Raw genomic sequence first — 18,053 nt, forward strand, 5'->3', positions numbered from 1 at the left:
GCCTCCCAAGTGCAGGGATTACAAGTGTGTGCCACCACGCCCGGCGGCCCTTTTTATTTTTTATTATTTTGAAACAGGGTCTTGCTAGGTTGCTGAGGCAGGCCTGAAGCTGTGATTCTTCAGTCTCAGTCTCTCCCACGTACAGAGATTACAGGCTTGTGCCACCATGCCTGGTTTAGATTTTTATTTGTTTTCCTTTTTATTTATTTATTTATTTATTTTTTGTGGTGCTGGAGATGAAATCCAGGGGCCTTCTTCCTTCAGGCTATACTTCCAGACCTATTTTATACTTTATTTGGAAACAGGGTCTCACTAAGTTGCTGAGAGCCTCACTAAGTAGCTGAGGCTGGCTTCGAACCTGTGCGATCCTCCTGTCTCAGCCTCCCAAGTGCTGGGATTACCAGCGTGTGCCACCATGCCCGGCTAGATTTTTAATTTTTAAAAAAATTTTTTGTGGTTGCCGGGCTGGAGGATTGTGGTTCACGGACAGCCTCAGCTACTTAGTGAGGCCCTTTGCAACTCACTGAGACCCTGTTTCAAAATATAGGGCGGGGGTATAGCTTGGAGGTCAAATGCCTCTGGGTTCCATCCCCAGCCCCCCCCCCAAAAAAAAAAAATTGTGGTACTGGAGATTGAACCCAGGGCCTGGGTTTATGAGTTATACCCCCACCCTTTTTAAATGTTTTTTTGTTTTGAAGCAGAGTCTCACTAGGTTGCTGAGAGTCTCATTATGTTGCTGAGGCTGTTCTAGAACCTGCAGTCTTCCAGTCTTAGCCTCTCATGCACTAGGAGTATAGGCCTGCGCCACCACACCTGCCTTGGTTTGGATTTTTAACAAAACCATACTGTAATTACTGATATAATACTGAATATATTTTATTTTATTATAATTTTAATATATTTTATTTATTTTTTGTGGTATTGGGGATTGGACCTGGGGACATTATACCTCTGAGACCCTAGCTCTTTTAATTAAAAAAAAATTTTTTTTGTGGTACTGGGGATGAAACCCAGGGGCCTTCTACCACTGGGCTATACCCCCAGACCCATTTTATATTTTATTTGGAAACAAGGTCTCACTAAATTTCTGAAAACCTCACTAAGCACTGAGGCTGGCTTTGAACCTGCATTCCTCCTGTCTCAGCCTCCCAAGTACCAGTGGATTACAAGCATGCGCCACCATGCCCAACTTATTTTATTTATTTTTAATTTTGAAACTAGGTCTCCTTAAGTTACCGAGGCTGATCTTGAGCCTGTTATACTCCTCTCTCAGCCTCCCAAGTATTAGGATTACAAATGTGTGCCACCATGCCCAGCATTTTATATATTTCAATTGCTGATATAATATTGATGAATATTATTGGAGTGTTTCTACTCTTTCTTTCTTTCTTTCTTTCTTTCTTTCTTTCTTTCTTTCTTTCTTTCTTTCTTTCTGTGTGGTATTGGGGGTGGAACACAGGGGCTTTTCTACCTCTGTGCTATACTCCCAGACCTATTTTACACTTTATTTGGAAACAGGGTCTCACTAAGTTGCTGAGAGCCTCACTAAGTAGCTGAGACTGGCTTTGAACCTGTGCGATCCTCCTATCTCAGCCTCCTAAGCACTGGGATTACAAGTGTGTGCCACCACGCCCGGCTGGAGTGTTTCTTAATGTTTTAATTCAGTTGGTTTTTGAGCCTGTTTTTTGATTTAATGCTATATAATTCTCTCCAAAATGATAGGGGAATGGATTTTTCAAAGAAGGGAAATATGAAAGAGCAATTGAATGCTATTCTCGAGGGATAGCAGCAGATGGCACTAATGCCCTTCTTCCAGCTAACCGAGCAATGGCCTATCTGAAGATTCAAAAGTAAGTATTAGTTACATTTTAACACTTTTCTAGATGACAGTTTATTATAAAGTGGCATTTTAATTAACCAATAAATTTAATTCTGAGCACAAATTAAAAAGAGGTTTAAATTTAGAGGGAGAAAGAATGTGTGTGCATGTAATGTAGTACCAAGCATATAGCACATATTTAGTAAGTATTCTTATTAGTTTTCTCTTCTAATAGTCTGATATCACACAATTTAGTTGCTTTATGTAATTTTGAATCATTGATTTAGAAATTATGTTTAACCTTAGAACTGCTGTCATTGAAACTGCTAGTTGATAAAATATACAACTAAAACTTTGTCCTGTGATTCTTTTTTTTCCCTTGTGGTACTGGAGATTGAACCTAGGGTCATTCTATCTCCGAGTTATACTTTCATCTCTATTTTATTTTGAAACAGGATCTTGCTAAGTTTGAGAGAAGATTGCTGAGACTGACCTCAAACCTGCAAGATTTCTGTCTTAGTCTCCCAAGTACTGAGATTACAGATGTACACCACTTCCTGTTTTTTTTTTTTTTTTCTCTGAAACAGGGTCTCACTAAGGTTCACAGCCAGCCTTAGCTATTGAGTGAGGCCCTCTGCAACCTAAGACAATGTTTCAAGATAAAAAATAGAAACTGGGGCTAGGGTTGTAGCTTGGTGTAGAATGCCCTGGGTTCAATCCCCAGTACCCCCCCCCCCCAAAAAAAAAGGTACAATTTTTTTTTTTTTTTAGACATACTTGAAGTTGCCGGGCGTAGTGGTGCACACTTGTAATCCTAGCATTTGTAATCCTAGCACACTTGTAATCCTAGCACACTTGTAATCCTAGGCTCAGGAGGCTGAGCCTGGAGGATTGCAGTTCGCGGACAGCCTCAGCTACTTAGTGAGGCCCTTCGCAACTTAGTGAGACCCTGTTTCAAAATAAAGAATAAAAAATAGGGCAGGGGATATAGCTCAGAGGTCAAATGCCCCTGGGTTCCATACCCAGACACCCTTCCCCCCCAAAAAAAAAAACACTGAACGAACTTGAAGTTTGGAGGAAGAGACAATATACACTCTGATGCTGCGAGGGACATGTGGCGTGGGGCTCAGGGTGGGTCACAAACTGAGGCTGGGCTGGGCTCTGGTGGACTGGTTGTTAGTGAGGTGGAAAGCCATGTTGGCTGTCCTTGTGCGGGTCAGAGACATGGGGATGGGGAAGTTCATGGCTCCTATATGGCTCTTATGCAGGGAATAGTGACAGAGATGGCCAGAGTCAGGCAAGCCACTGACGCTGCTCTGCAGAGGAGTTTGACTTTATCCTGGAAGGTGGGGGGAGGTGTAAGCAAGTATTTATAAAGAAAAGCACATGGTGACATTTCATTCCTAAAGAAAGTTATTTTATACATAACCACAATACTATTATTACTCCTAATAAATTAATGATACATTAATGTCATTTTAATATATGGGCATTTCTGAAAGAATTTTTGTGTTCTTTGTGCGTGTGTCTGTGTCTATGCACATGTGGTCTAAGCTATTTTTTTAATTCTTTGTTATCATAGAACAGTATTCAGTCAGAATTGATTGCTGGTTCCATGGCTGAGTAGTATTTATGCAAACTTATCAGATAATACTCTCTCACAAGTCCTTAGTTTTGTGTGGGTTATTTTTCCTTAAGTGACATATACTATGGGTAAATATATGAAGTTTTATTAGAAAGGTAATGCTGACTATAATTGTTGCATTGTACCTGTATGTATTGAGGGTTGGAGAGGAGATAGTTTGTCAGCAGTGGTATTTTTTGTCTGTTGTACTTACATATTACCATTGTGATTTTTACCCTTCTAGCAGACTCTTTTGACTTTCCCTTAATTTGGTACCTTTTAGCCAGGCATGGTGGCTCAAACTTGTAATCGCAGTACTTGGGAGGCTGAGACAGGAGGATTGCACAGGTTCGAAGCCAGCCTCAGCAACTTAGTGAGACCTTGTTCCCAAATAAAATATAAAATAGTTCTAGGAGTATATAGCCCAGATGTAGAAAAGCCCCTGGGTTCCACCCCCATTATATAACAACAACAACAACAACAACAACAACAACAACAACAAAAATATATATATATATATTAGGTCTGGGGGCCTGGGGTATAGCCTGGAGGTTTAAGGCTCCTGGGTTCCATCCCCAGTACCACACACACACACAAAAATTATATTTATATTTTTTAATTAGAAACTTAGTTTATATGAAGTTTTTCTATGAACTGTTTTTTTTCCAGTTGATAATTTTATTTTGTTCATAGATACGAAGAAGCTGAAAGAGACTGCACACAGGCTATCTCATTAGATGGCTCATATTCTAAAGCCTTTGCCAGGAGAGGAACTGCAAGGACATTTTTGGGAAAGATAAACGAGGCGAAACAAGGTAAAACTTTGTAACTGTCACACACTCATCCTGATGAGACCCCAAGATAGAGAAGTGAAGGTTTATGTAGCTTTCCCATGGCTCAGGGATACCGAACTTAAGAGAAGCATGCTTTCTTCAACAGTTGTGATTGTGAATGGGTTTGAAGAACTATACCCTCCATACGTAGTGCAACTGATTATTCTTTCCTTATACTGCACTCTGGCTAATTACTAATCAAAGTTAATAAAAAATTTGAATAATACACAAGAAAGAAAAGAAAAAGGCAAGAAGGAAAAGAAAAGGTGGGGATAGAGTCCAATATTACAGTGATGCCTCTTTTTATTTTTGACATTTGGTATTTTTTTTCTCTTATTTTTCAAAAATCTCATTTCTGAGATATTTTCAAAGAACTGTTTTGTTTCTATTGTGTTTTTCTATTTCATTTATTTCTGCTCTTTTATTCCTCCACCTTGGGGTTTAATTTGCCATTTTCTAACTTCTTGGGTTTAATATTTATATAATTAATTTTCATCCCTTTGTCTTTTTCTCTCTTTTTTCTTTTCTTGTGGTACTAGGCATGGAACCCAGGGGCATTCTACCTCTGAGCTACACCCCCGGCCCTATTTTTATTTTTTATTTTCAAACAGGGTCTCACTACGTTGCAGAGGGCCTCACTAAGTAGCTGAGGCTGGCCATGAACTTGTGTACTCCTGTCTCAGCCTCCCAACTACTGGAATTACAAGCATGCGCCACCATGCCCAGCTCTTTTGTCTTTTCTCATGTGTGCATTTTAGTAGCAGTCTTTCTCCAAGCTTGGCTTTAGCTGTAGCCTATAACTATTTTTTTGTGTTTTTAAAATATATATATATAAAACAGTAAATTTACTGTTTTAACCACTTTAAGTGTGTAAGTTTAACATCAAGTACACTGACAGTGCTATACAGTCATCACCACTGTCCAGCTCCAGAACTTTGCCATCCAATTCTAAAACTGTATCCGGGCTGGGGGTAGAGCTCAATGGTAGAATGCTTGCCTAGCACATATGAGCCCTGAGTTCAGTCCCCAGGACCATAAAAACAAAACAAAACAAGGCAAAAACCAAATAAGCCCTCTGTACTCATTACATAATAATTCTTCATTTTCCTCTCCTCTTAGCCCCTGGTAACCACCATTCTACTTTCTGTCTCTGAATTTGATTATTTAAATACCTCATATGAGTGGAATTATAACAGCATTTGTCCTCTTAAATCTGGCTTGTTTAACTTGGCATGTTTTTAAACTGCATCCATGTTGTAGGATGTTTCAGAATTTCAGTTCTGCCGGGCGTGGTGGCGTACACTTGTAATCCCAGCATTTGGGAGGCTGAGACAGAGGATCACGGTTCTCGGACAGCCTCAGCTACTTAGTGAGGCCCTCCACAACTTAGTGAGACCCTGTCTCAAAGAATTAAAAAAAAAAAAAAAAAAGGGCAGGGAGTATAGCTCAGAGGTTGAATGACTCTGGTTCTATCCCCAGACCAGAAAAAAAAAAAAAAAGAATTTCAGTTCTTCTTAAAGCTGAGTAATACATACATGAGATTGTCTTAGAATCTGTCTTTTTTGCTGAGTCACTCTGTCATCTGTTAACAGTATAAGCTTTGGTAAGTTAGATGACCTTTAGCTCTCAATTGTATCTCCTGTAAAATAAGGTTGGAGTGATGGTTATATGAAAATTCATATAAAGCAACTAGAACAGCTTTTAGAAAATATTAGTTCTTATTTTGCTCACCTGTTTCCTAGTAACCTGAGTAAAACTTCTTGAGATAAAAATGGGATTACTAACTGTGTCATGTGTTGAACTTTGTTAAGTATTTTCATGACTTTATTATTTTTTTAACTTTAGATTTTGAAACTGTTTTACTTCTGGAACCTGGAAACAAGCAAGCAATAACTGAACTTTCCAAAATTAAAAAGGTAAAATATTGTATTGACAAAACATGGTCATGCTTTCTGAAAAATAAACACATTTATCGGTTACATATAACTTAAGAATATTTTGATAGCTAAGATTACAAATTTATTTTCAAGGAATTAATTGAGAAAGGACATTGGGATGATGTCTTTCTGGATTCTACACAAAGACAAAATGTGGTAAAACTCATTGACAATCCACCTCACCATGGATTAACTGTAAGTAAAGCACTTTTTTTCCTTTGCCACTTAAATTTCAGTTTTATAGTAATGGAATTGGAAATAATACTGGAGAATTAATAAACTGAAAAAAAGATTAAAAGCTTTTCTTGGGATTATTTTTAGAATCTTTAGGAAATGCTTCCTAGGATTATTGAAATAATAAATTTGAGGAATATTTAGCTGTTTAGATTTAGAGTAATGTAAATTAATATTTTATGTGTTTTCTTATATAGAAGAATTTGAAAGTTTTACATTTTATGGTAATCAAATGTTCTTGCATTTTTATTACTGTTCTCTTTTGGGGTTGGGTTTTTATCACAGTAGCCTTATGTATTTTATGAGGGGTTAGACCTGAAATGAGCACATAAGGCAAAACATCTAGTACAGTAAGATGATCTTTAAACATATACATTGCATCATTAAGTCCAACAAGATCAGTTTTTTTCTCTGAAGTATAGAACTAAAGGAATAGCTGGCATGAATTTGACAGTTTTGTGCAGAACCTCTAAAGTTGAATTTATTTAAGGTATATATGCACATACATACATATACATACACACACATATATATATACTTACATTTTTGTGTGTATTTATGTGTGTGTATATGTACATATACGTGTGTGTATGTATATACATATATATGGTGTGACTGGTAATTTTTAACAATTTACATAGTACTTTTTGTTGTTATTGAATTGAATGCAGGATCATTCTACTTCTGAGCTACATTCCAAGTTTTTTTTTAATTTTTTGTTTTTGAGCCGGGTGTGGTGGTGCAGGCTTGTAATCCCTGCGCTTGGGAGGCGGAGACAGGAGGATCGTGCAGGTTCAAAGCCAGCTTTGCTGGCTTAAGAGACCCTGTTTCCAAATAAAAAAAAAATATAAAATAGGTCTGGGAGTGTAGCCCGGAGGTAGAAGGGCTTCCAGGAACCCCAGTACCACCAAAAAAAAAAAAAAAATTTTTTTTGTTTTGTTTTTGAAACAGGGTCTTGCTAGGTTGCTGAGGCTTTCACTAAGTTGCTGAGGCTGGTCTTAAACCTGTGATCCTCCTGTCTTAGCCTCCCAAATACTGGGATTACAGGTATGTGCAAGCGCACACCTGGCTACATAGTATTTTTAATATATATGTAAAATTCAAATTATAAAATATAAAGCTGGACATGGTAGCATGCGCTTGTAATCCAATATTTGGGAGACTAAGACAGGAGGATTGTAGGTTTGCAGCCAGCCTGAGCAATTTAGTGAGGCTCTCTGCAATTTAGTAAGATACTGTTTCAAAACAAAGAATAAAATAGGGATGAGAGCTGGACATGGTGGCCCAAGCTTGTAATCCCAGTACTTGGGAGGCTGAGACAGGAGGATCCTAGGTTTGTGGCCAGCCTCAGCTACTTAGTGAGGCCCTCTGCAACTTAATGAGACCGTTTCAAAATAAAGGATAAAAAATCACGCTGGGATTGTAGCTTGAAGGTAGAATACCCCTGGGTTTAATCCCTAGCACTAAAAAAGAAGAAAAAAAAAAAAAAAGAAAAATAGGGTTGGGTATAGCTTCGAGGTAGAATGCCTGTGGATTCAGTCTCCAGCACCACACATACACAATTATAAAATATAAAATAGATACAAAAATACTCAAGACAGAGTATAACTTAACTCACATGAAACTGCCAACCAGATCAGAAAATTGAGTTATCTTCTTCCCCAAACCTCCCAATGTGCCCTTTGTTGAAGATCTTTTCCCTGTCTCTCCCACCTCCTGAAATAACTGTTACACATGAATGAGTCTTTGATAGAATTAACAATAAGGAAGTTGAAGTAGCTGTTTTTATCCTTTTATGAAGGACAAGGGTGAGATAAAGTTTGTTCTGATATGTTCATATTTTAGATTAGTAGCAGAAAGAAAATTCTTTAGTTTATTACTTTTCCAGAATTTTTTTTTTTTTCGGTACTCGGATGGAACCCAGGGGCATTCTATTTCTGAGTGACACCCCCTGCCCTATTTTTATTCTTTATTTGGAAACAGGGTCTCACTGAGCTGTGGAGGGCCTCCCTAAGTAGGTGAGGCTGTCTGAGAACCAGGATCCTTCTGTCTTAGCTTCCCAAATGCTGGAATTACAAGGTGTGCCACCGCGCCCTGCCTTTTCCAGCATTTCTATTGTAACTTGGATTTTCTGGATTAATACTGGCTTCATGTGTTTCGTGTTCCAGGCATAAATCTAGTTGCTTCCATTTATTGTATTCACTTCAATATATTATATTTAATGTTAATATTCCATGCTTTTCTTTTTTTTTTGCGGGTCTGGGGATGGAACCCAGGGGCATTCGACCTCTGAGCTACACCTGCTCCCCTATTTTTTATTCTTTATTTTGAAACAGGCTCTCACTGAGTTGCAGAGGGCCTCACTAAGTAGCTGAGGCTGTCCGCAAACCATGATCTTCCGGTCTCAGCCTCCCGAATTCTGGGATTACAAGTGTGTGCCACCACGCCTGGCCATTCTTTTCAATAATGACGATTAAATGTTTAAAGTGTGTTTTAAACCTTTACATATTTGTAAACTTTCTCAAAAATTACTCTGCAAGTTTACAGAAAGCTTTTGCTAGACATTGCTATTTATAACTACAAACACATTGCCACAATACCCTGTGTTAAATATCTGTATCTATAATGTCCCTTGGTCAGTATGCCCTAAGTAGCTTTAATAGATTTGATAGGTTTCCCCTCTCCTTCACTTTAAAAGTGGGTTTGTGTTAATAGTTTTAAAAATGTAACACAAATTTAAATCTTCTGTAACTGTGTCTCAGAGTCTCTGAAATGAGAGATCTGAAATAAAGCATTCTGTAAGTGATCTAACACAAAATAGGTATCCTGCTGAGAAGGGAGATCATTGCTATTTATAGATTGCTACGATAAAAATGTGAGCAATAGTAATTTTAAAAAATAGAAAGTAGAAATTTGGTATAATGCCTTTGAGACTTGATTTGAGCCTCTTTTTCATTTTTGAATCATGATCAAGGTACCTTTATCCCTTACCTTTATCCGTACCTTTTTTCTTGCAATTGAAAGTAAATCACAGAATAGTTTATATCAAGGAAATAATGAAGAGGGAGGAAGAGAAAGAGAGAGAGAGGAGGTGTGTGTGTGTGAGCGTGCGCACATGCACACCCTGGCGTTACTCACGTGGGAGGTGGGGCCGTGTTAGTCTGTCCTTCAGGAGCTGGGAGCCTAGAAGTATTGTTAACAAACTGGCAGGAGTCTGGGGTTCCTCATAGGATGACAGTAAATCAAACTTTTTTCTGATCCTGTCGTCTCTGCTAAACTATTTTGTTTTATTTATTGTTTTCATCTTTCTGGTTCCCCCTGTCAAAAGATACCTTTCTCCTTGGTTTGTTCCCTCTCTTCTGTCCTCCCATCCTTTCTTCCCTTTTTCCTTTTTCCCTTTTTCCCTTGAAATGGTTATAATATGGCACTAAATAAAATGTTATACTTTTGAACCACAGTTTCAACAAAGGAGCGAATTGATCCTTTGATATTTTCTCAAACCTTTCCTTGCTTTAGCAGCATATTTTATGGTTTATTCCTGTTGCTGGCACTCTGATCCCCTGGGCCCCTCCTGGCCTTTGTCAGGGGCCCTCAGTACCCACTGAGGGTACTACACCTGACAGACACCATTAGGAAATGTATTTATTAGAATTATACTAATTAGAATTATATTTACATGTCTCTTGTCAGTGAAAGGATTTGGAACCACATTGATTTAATTCATGTTGTTGCTTCTCAGAAATTATTGTCCTTTTATTTATTACTAACATCTGTCCATTCTTGGTATTTATTTATTTATTTATTTATTTTGGTGGTACTGGGGTTCTTGGGAGCCCTTCTACCTCCAGGCTACACTCCCAGACCTATTTTATATATATATATATATTTTAATTTTTGGATACAGGGTCTCTTAAGCCAGCATAGCTGGCTTCAATCCTCCTGTCTCCGCCTCCCAAGTGCGAGGATTACAAGCGTGCGCCACCACAACCGGCTCTTGGTATCTTAACTGGCTGATAGAGTTCTCAGCAGAGCAAAGCCCTTAACATAATTCTTTAAAATATAACTGCTGACTGGAAGGATTCTGTTACAGATTTTCTTCTAGCTTTTCATATATGTACATTCATCTAGTAACATTGAGTTGCTACATTAGGTCTTTCCTAAGCTATATTAATAGAAAGTTTGGTTTTAACATTGAGTTTAATGTATGTCAGAAGTTTTTGTATTTATAACTTTTTGATTTATAACTCAGCTGTGCATTTGGAATGAACATAGGGAGTATATTGAGGAAAGTTCTGTTTTTAAAATTAAATTTTGAATATATACAAAGTAGAGAAAATAAACTCCCATTTTCTGTTAATGTGGCAACAATTGTTACCAATATTTGCAAATTTTAGAAGGGGCTTTCGCTGCCTGTTTCATTTTCAGTACTCTTGGTGGAACAGTAGCTCCTTATTGTATTTCTGTTTGTCTTGTGTGATAAAGTGAAAATATTGTTGTTTTATCAAATATAAGAGAATGCTATAAAAAGTTGAAAATATATGATAATTTTTAATGATCAAAATAAACACTTGTTTTATTAAGTTGGAAAACTGCTTTGGGTAACTCTTACTAATTTTGTAAATCTCTAATCCTGGGCTGGTTTTATCCAGCTGCCACATGTTCAGAGCGCTTACTTGGGTTTTCACGTAGTCTGTCCCTGCTCTCTCTGCCTTCAGTTCTCCACAGTACTGCAGTTGGCTTGTCACAGGTAAAATCCAAACTCCTTGACATGCCACACAGGTCTGCGTGCAGCTGCCCCCAAGCAGCCACTCAGGCTTTGTCTGCACCACTCCACCAGTTGGCCAGCCCCACGGCACTGCTTTCCTGCACTCAGACCCACTTTGCCATTCCCTTTTTTTGTGTGAAGGCTTTCCTATGCCAGTGTTTACCGTCTTTCCTGAGTTCTCTTGACATTTTGTGCTTTCTCCTGTTGTACACATCCATGGCCTCACAATGCTTTGTGTGTACATGTCTCTCTCCCAATTTAGACCTGCCTAGCATAGGTGTAATAGCCTTTATTTTTCTTATTCTCAGACAGTATAATTCCTAAGTTTGTCTAGCCACCAAATTTAATTTCCTTATAATTGAGGTATTAGCTGTAAGAACACAGCAGCCTTTTAACTTGTGACCCTAAAATGGGAAACCTTTAATATGTTGATTTTAAGAATTGATTTTGTTTTAGAAACCACTCAAGAAGGTTATTATTGAAGAAACTGGTAATTTGATACAGACTATTGATGTGCCAGATAGCACTACTTCTGCTGCTCCGGAGAGTAATCCTATTAATCTAGCAAATGTAATAGCAGCCACAGGCCCCACAAGTGAGAATTCAGGCCAGGATGACCTTTTCCCCACAAGCGATACTCCAAGGGCAAAAGTATTGAAAATAGAAGAAATCAATAGTACTCCAGCCTTGCAGTAAGTAGAAATACTATTATTTGATAATTATCTAGAATAATTGTAAATAATTGATAATGCTGAAAACTTAGGATTTGTAGTTATAACTAATTTTTTAACTTCCTCATTTCAGGTTCTAGTTTTTTTTTTTTTTTTGTCTTTACTGTGAGAGAGCTTTTGCCTAAGGGATAATCACTATCCCTTTACCAGAGTGGGGAATTAAGAGATGATTTAAAGATGAGAAAGTATCTTGTTCACATTCGTTTTGTTCATTTTCCTTTGTAAAATTTCAGACTGTATGTTTATTAATTCAGTAAACTATTTACATTTTTAATTTAATTCAATAAACATTTACAGTTTTAAAAGGAAGCTTCATAAAAATGTAGAATTAGATATGACTACTTTCTCCATTAATACTGAAGACTGTTGGGCATGCTCTTAATTTTGCTTGGGATAAAAATCTAGTTACATGTATTTCCTTAATGACGAAAATATAGACTGATTTAGGTTAATTTTGTGCTATTGGTTAGTCTTATATATAGTCTTATATTGCTACTTAACAAAACTATGAGAAATTTCTTGTTTTTTACATTTTTATTTGTGGTACTAGAGGTTAAACCTAGGTTTTAAAAATTTGAGACAGAGTCTCCTAAGTTGTTGAGACTGTCCTCGAACTTGGGAGTCCTCCTTCCTTAGCCTCCAGGTAGCTGGGGTTACAGGCCTGCTGCCACTGTGCCTGGCTTTTTGTTTTATTTGAAACTGAACTTTAGTAGTAGTTTTATTTAAAATGTAGGTATGTATTGTGGGAAAATACTAAAGAAGCAGACTTTTTTTTTTAAGGAAAGAAGAAGCATTTCTTCCTTTTTGACATATCTTGAAAATGATAATTCAGATTTTTGAAGGGCTGAGTTGTGACAGTCTGGTTGATGGTCTGCTCAAAGGGTGGCTGTCATCCAGTAGATGAGAATAGTAATTACATATTCAGAATATAAAAATTTGTTTTGTCTCAAAATTTATATATATCATAAGTCAAAAATTTAATATTTTATAAAGTACAAATTGCTAACAATATTAATATAGTCAGAAGTTTAAAAAATCTCTATTACTGTTTTCTTTGACTACTGTTGCTTTTCCCTAACTGTTTGATCGATGCCTCTGCAATATTTCAGACCCCAAGTCACTCTGAAACAGGATGTGTGCCCGTGTTTAAATGAGGAGGTTTCTGTAAAGGCAGAACGAGTCCCTGCTCAGTTTGCTACAGCCGTTCTGCCCCCAGTTCCTGCCAACTCCTTCCAGCTTGAGTCTGAGTTCAGACAGCTGAAGAGCTCTCCAGATAGGTTGTATCAGTACTTAAAGGTAAGAGAGGAAGCGAGTCATTCTCTTGAAAGTAAAAGGCCAACTTCCGTCACTGTATAATCGTAATGTTATCATATTTGCTTTTTATATAATAGGATTGTAGAAAATGATTTCTTCTTTTGCCTGATACATACATCACCCTGACCAGACCATTTTAAAATATTTGCTGCCAGGGAATCTTGTTTTTCTCCCTTAAAAATAAGCTTTGTGTTGAATTCTAGAGTCTAGAATAACAATATAATTTTATATCTTATAGTTTAAGGTTAATTCTTTGTCTTTCAAGATGGGGAAAGGAAGCTAAAATACATTGAATGACTTCTGTGTGCCAAGCAATGTTTGCCTTATATAGGTGACTGTTTTCCTAAAAATGAATGATTTATATCTTCTTGATTTGTATCAAGAAGAATCAAATCATATGAAATTTAGTGAGTAATAGATTAGAGTTTTTTGAGTGTGATGGTAGTTGCTTCTTTATAATTATAGAATTGTTATTTCCAAAAGTATTGTCTCATGTAATTTTTCTCTTAAGAATTTCTAGTTACAGCTGTTGCTCTTTGGCGAACTCTGGTTTTCTGTCTATCCTGCGGTGGTGTTTGTCTCTTCTGTTCATGTGATTTTTCTTTGACTGGAGCAGAGTAATTATCTTACATTCCGCTAACTGCCATTCTTCTCTTAGAATTGTTAAGAGAATTTATATTGTTAAATATAACTATTATTAGTCATATGATATTAATGCATAGTAATTATTTCTAATATTTTAATCAAAGCAATTAGTATGTAAATAATTTGTGAAATGTGAATGTTGTCACAATTTAATTTTTAAATTTTTTTCTAGCAAATTGAACCATCTTTGTATCCTAAGTTGTTTCAGAAAAATCTAGATCCAGATGTATTCAACCAAATCATTAGAATTCTACATGACTTTTACATTGAGTAAGTTAAACTTTCTTTTAGCTATGCTCTTATATTGTATTGCTATATCCACTGATTTGGCAAAATTATAGTTTTCTAGTAGATTTTACTTTTATAGAAGTTGTAAAGAGATATCAGATATGAACAATAAAAGGGTGAAAGTTTAAGTAGGAGAAAAAAATATTTAATTGTTTTGTAGAGAAAATTAGGGCGTGGAAGTGACCAGTGTTAAAAGCAGAGTAGTAGTTTCTGTGCTAATATTTCATTTAAGAATATTGTAATTTCTTCAGTTGACTGAATAAATTTCATTGTTTGGGTACTTAAAATATAATATTCGGGGGGCGGGAGAAGAAGACCTTTCTTGTATATAACTTAGAAATACTGTGTTAGTAAACAGAACTAAATGAGCTATTTTAAACTGACCATTTTTATATTTTAATTATTTCAGGAAAGAAAAGCCATCACTCATCTTTGAAATCTTACAAACACTTTCTGAACTAAAAAGGTTTGATATGGCAGTGATGTTTATGTCAGAACCTGAGAAAAAAAGTAAGTTCTAAGAAAAAAGTTTTTTCCTATCTACTTATTCTTATCTACTTATTATTCAACAAATGATAGCAGACATTTATTGACTATTTACTCTTAAGGTATAAACAATGAAATTAAGTACAATTAAAATTATATGTGTTAATCCTGAAATTATTACCAGGTATAGGTACTATTATCACCCTCTTTTTACAGAGAAGAAGCTAAGGCCTAGAAAGGTTTAGGAATTTGGCCAAGGTCACAAAGGTAGCCATACCCAGGATTTGAACCCAGGCAGCCCAGTGTACAGTGCGGGCTCTTCCAAGAAATGCAGTGAATGGCATAGCGGTTAACTTCCTGCCATCGTGACACTTTACAGGAGCATGTATCTAGGCCAGGTACAGGGGATGTCTAATCCATTCTGAGAGGTGATTTTCTTGAGTTTGTGGGATTTGAGCTGAATTCTCAAAGTGTGGGAGTCAGTCATTTGAAGGGTAGGGAAGAGAATTTTAAATTGAGAGAATGCTTTGTGCCAGAAGTTCTGAGTCAGAAAAGAGCAAAGAGAATTCAGAAAGTTGAAAGTGCAGTGTGGCTGGATGGTAGAGTTAGGGAGTAAAGAGTAGTAGGTAATGAGTTTAAAGAATTGTCTTCCTTATTTTTTCCCCCACATATCAGTATTTGGTATAAAGGGTCAGTTTTGGAAACCCTGAGTAAAGTAATACTAAACAGTGAAAACTTCAGTTACTTAAAGTTTTGGCCTGGTTTTAGTAAAAAGAAAATCATTCAAATATAGCAGTGCCAGGTTTTTGGTTTTAAAAATTAGCAAAAACTCAGTGTACCATTCTCAGATACTTTCTGTACCAAACATACTTTGGATTTCTTTTCTTATTTAACTATTATTACTATTCTGACCTTATCTTGTGCTACTTAAAAAAAAATCACTCTACCTAATTACAGTGGCATTATTATTATTATTATTATTACTACTACTACTACTACTACTACTACTACTACTACTACTACTGCTACCACCACCACCACCATTTTGGTACTGGTGATTGAACCCAGGGGAGTTCTACCGCCCAGCCATACCCCCAATTCTATTTTTTTGTTTTTTATTTTGAAACAGTGTGTAAATTGCTGAGGGTGGTGTGAACCTGTCCTCCTGGGGTTACAGGCATGCGCGATCGCACCCAGCGTAGCTTCAGATGTGTTAGTGTGCCGCACTGGTGGCAACCGCAGGGACTTTGTATTTGCTTCCTCAGCCTGGTTACCTCCCATGTCGCTTCACTTCACTTGGGAGCTTCCTCACTCACTTCAGCTTTCACCTAACTGCCACCACCTCGAAGACGCCTTTCTCACCAGCCCTGTTAATAACTCACCGCCTCTCAGTCCCCCGTCGCCTTTCTCTTCTTACTGTGCTTCATATTTCCCCCAATACATGATTAACGGAGAGTGTTTCATGTATATGTTTATTATTTCTCTCTCCTTAACAGACGAAATCTCTATTAGGGCAGAGACTTTGTCTAGCTGTCCACTAGGCCTTAGTGCTAGTTCATAGGAGCCTCTCCTCTAAACGTGGGGTGAAGTTCAGTGTCCTCACAGGATGTCAGCCGGCTCTTCAGACTGACTGACCGTCTGGGTCTGGGTTCCCACTGTCTGCTAAGTCAAACATGGGAAGCACTTAGAATGGCTGGCATATAATAAACATTTAGTAAATGTCAGCTGTTACTTTCTTTTAGTATTGCCATTATCATTAGTAAGAGTTAGCTAGTTCTCCATTTAATGTTGAGAAGCATGAATTATAACATGTTTAAGTGCTGAGTGTGGACTACTTGGTGGTAAAAATGAAGCTTTTACATGATTCATAGACAAATCTTTCTTTAACCGTTAGAAACGACATACTTATTTGATCTAAAAATATTTAACTAGCGTGGTGGTGCACACTTGTAATCCCAGCATTCAGGAGGCTGAGACCGGAGGATGGTGGTTCACGGACAGGCTCAGCTACTTAGTGAGGCCCTCTGCAACTCAGTGAGACACCCTGTTTCAAAATAAAGAATAAAAAATTGGGCAGGGGGTGTAGCTCGGAGGTCAAATTGCCTCTGGGTTCCATCCCCAGACGTGCAAAAAAAAATAAATAAAATTAAAAAAAATATGTATATATATATAATATATATACATATATATATATTATATATATATAACTAGTTCATCAAATGTCATTTCATGGATGTTGTTGCTGATTTTTAATTTATATCAGTGGTGTAAAGTTTTTTAAATAAAATGATTTTAAGTTACACTTACTTGCCAGACATGATGGTACACACTTGTATTCCAAGTACTTGGGAGGCTGAGACAGGAGGATCTCATGTTTGAGGACAGTCTTAGCAAGTAGTGAGATACTCATCAACCTAGTGAGACCCTAGACTTCACTTGGGTGCTTCCTCATTGTTTAAAAAAAAAATTCGGCTGGGGTGTAGCTCAGAGATAGAATGCTCCTGAGTTTAGCCCCAGTGCCACAAAACCCCCCAGAAAAACAAAAAAGAAAACTAATTACTTAAAATAAAAATATTGGGTAAATAAATGCACGCTGGTTACACAAGGCAAAAACTTTATGATGGTAGAGAATTAAACTTAATCTATACTTTCATCTGGAATGTAGGGGAAATTTTGTATAGCCAGAGCAACATATTTTGGAAAGAAACACTTGCTGGATTGTTGTATAATTTATTTCCAGATTGTTTTTTTAAACATATGAATTAGAATTTATAAGTAAACCTAGTTATTATAATCCTAATTAGTTATTATCCTAATTTATAAGTAATCCTAATTATTATTATTCTAATTATAAGTAATCCTAATTAATATGGTAATCCTAATTAATCCTAAGTAATCCTAATTATTAGGTTAAAATTTTTTATTTGACAAATCAGATTATGTCCTTTAATTTACATTTCACTTAGTTTCTTAAAATGGAGATTAAAATGGATTTTTTCCTTTTTTCAGTTATACATGCGTTATTCAGTCACATAGAAAAAACAAGATTGAAGGACAATTCTGTTGAAGAACTGAAGAAAAGATATGGTTGTTGACTTCTACTTTTACAGAAATTATTGTTTTGAACTTTCACATGTAAATTTTTTTCTACTGAAAACAGTGTTTTGTTTTGCTTTGTAAAGAAAATGAAATCATATAGGAATTTTGATCTAACTAGTGTGAAATGCATTCAGGTGAACTATTTATAAATCTTGCTGAAAATAAAAATGTAAACAATGAGAGATATTTGTAAGGATCAGTATTTTTGGTTACAAATCAGAACACAGCTCTGCAGAGGGCCATGGTGGGCCTCCAGAGGCTTGGCCTCTTTGGTTTGC

The 18,053-nt window shown here is 36.7% G+C and overlaps 1 protein-coding gene across 1 annotated transcript in view; it reads left to right on the top strand.

Annotated features, from left to right (window-relative positions):
- Positions 1-17,771, top strand: part of RPAP3 (RNA polymerase II associated protein 3) — a gene marked incomplete at both ends in the record, with an annotated part of 38,650 nt that extends 20,879 nt beyond the window's left edge. The window contains 9 exons of the mRNA XM_080704904.1: positions 1,723-1,850; positions 4,137-4,258; positions 6,122-6,192; positions 6,307-6,408; positions 11,669-11,904; positions 13,053-13,239; positions 14,075-14,172; positions 14,600-14,700; positions 17,686-17,771. Of these exons, the coding sequence (XP_080561030.1) occupies positions 1,723-1,850; positions 4,137-4,258; positions 6,122-6,192; positions 6,307-6,408; positions 11,669-11,904; positions 13,053-13,239; positions 14,075-14,172; positions 14,600-14,700; positions 17,686-17,771 (1,131 nt within the window). The remainder of the gene's footprint in view (positions 1-1,722; positions 1,851-4,136; positions 4,259-6,121; positions 6,193-6,306; positions 6,409-11,668; positions 11,905-13,052; positions 13,240-14,074; positions 14,173-14,599; positions 14,701-17,685) is intronic.
- Between the last annotated feature and the right edge of the window lie 282 nt (positions 17,772-18,053).

This window comes from Muscardinus avellanarius (assembly GCF_963383645.1).
Source record: "Muscardinus avellanarius genome assembly, chromosome: 11".
In the NCBI taxonomy this organism is placed as follows: Eukaryota; Metazoa; Chordata; class Mammalia; order Rodentia; family Gliridae; genus Muscardinus; species Muscardinus avellanarius.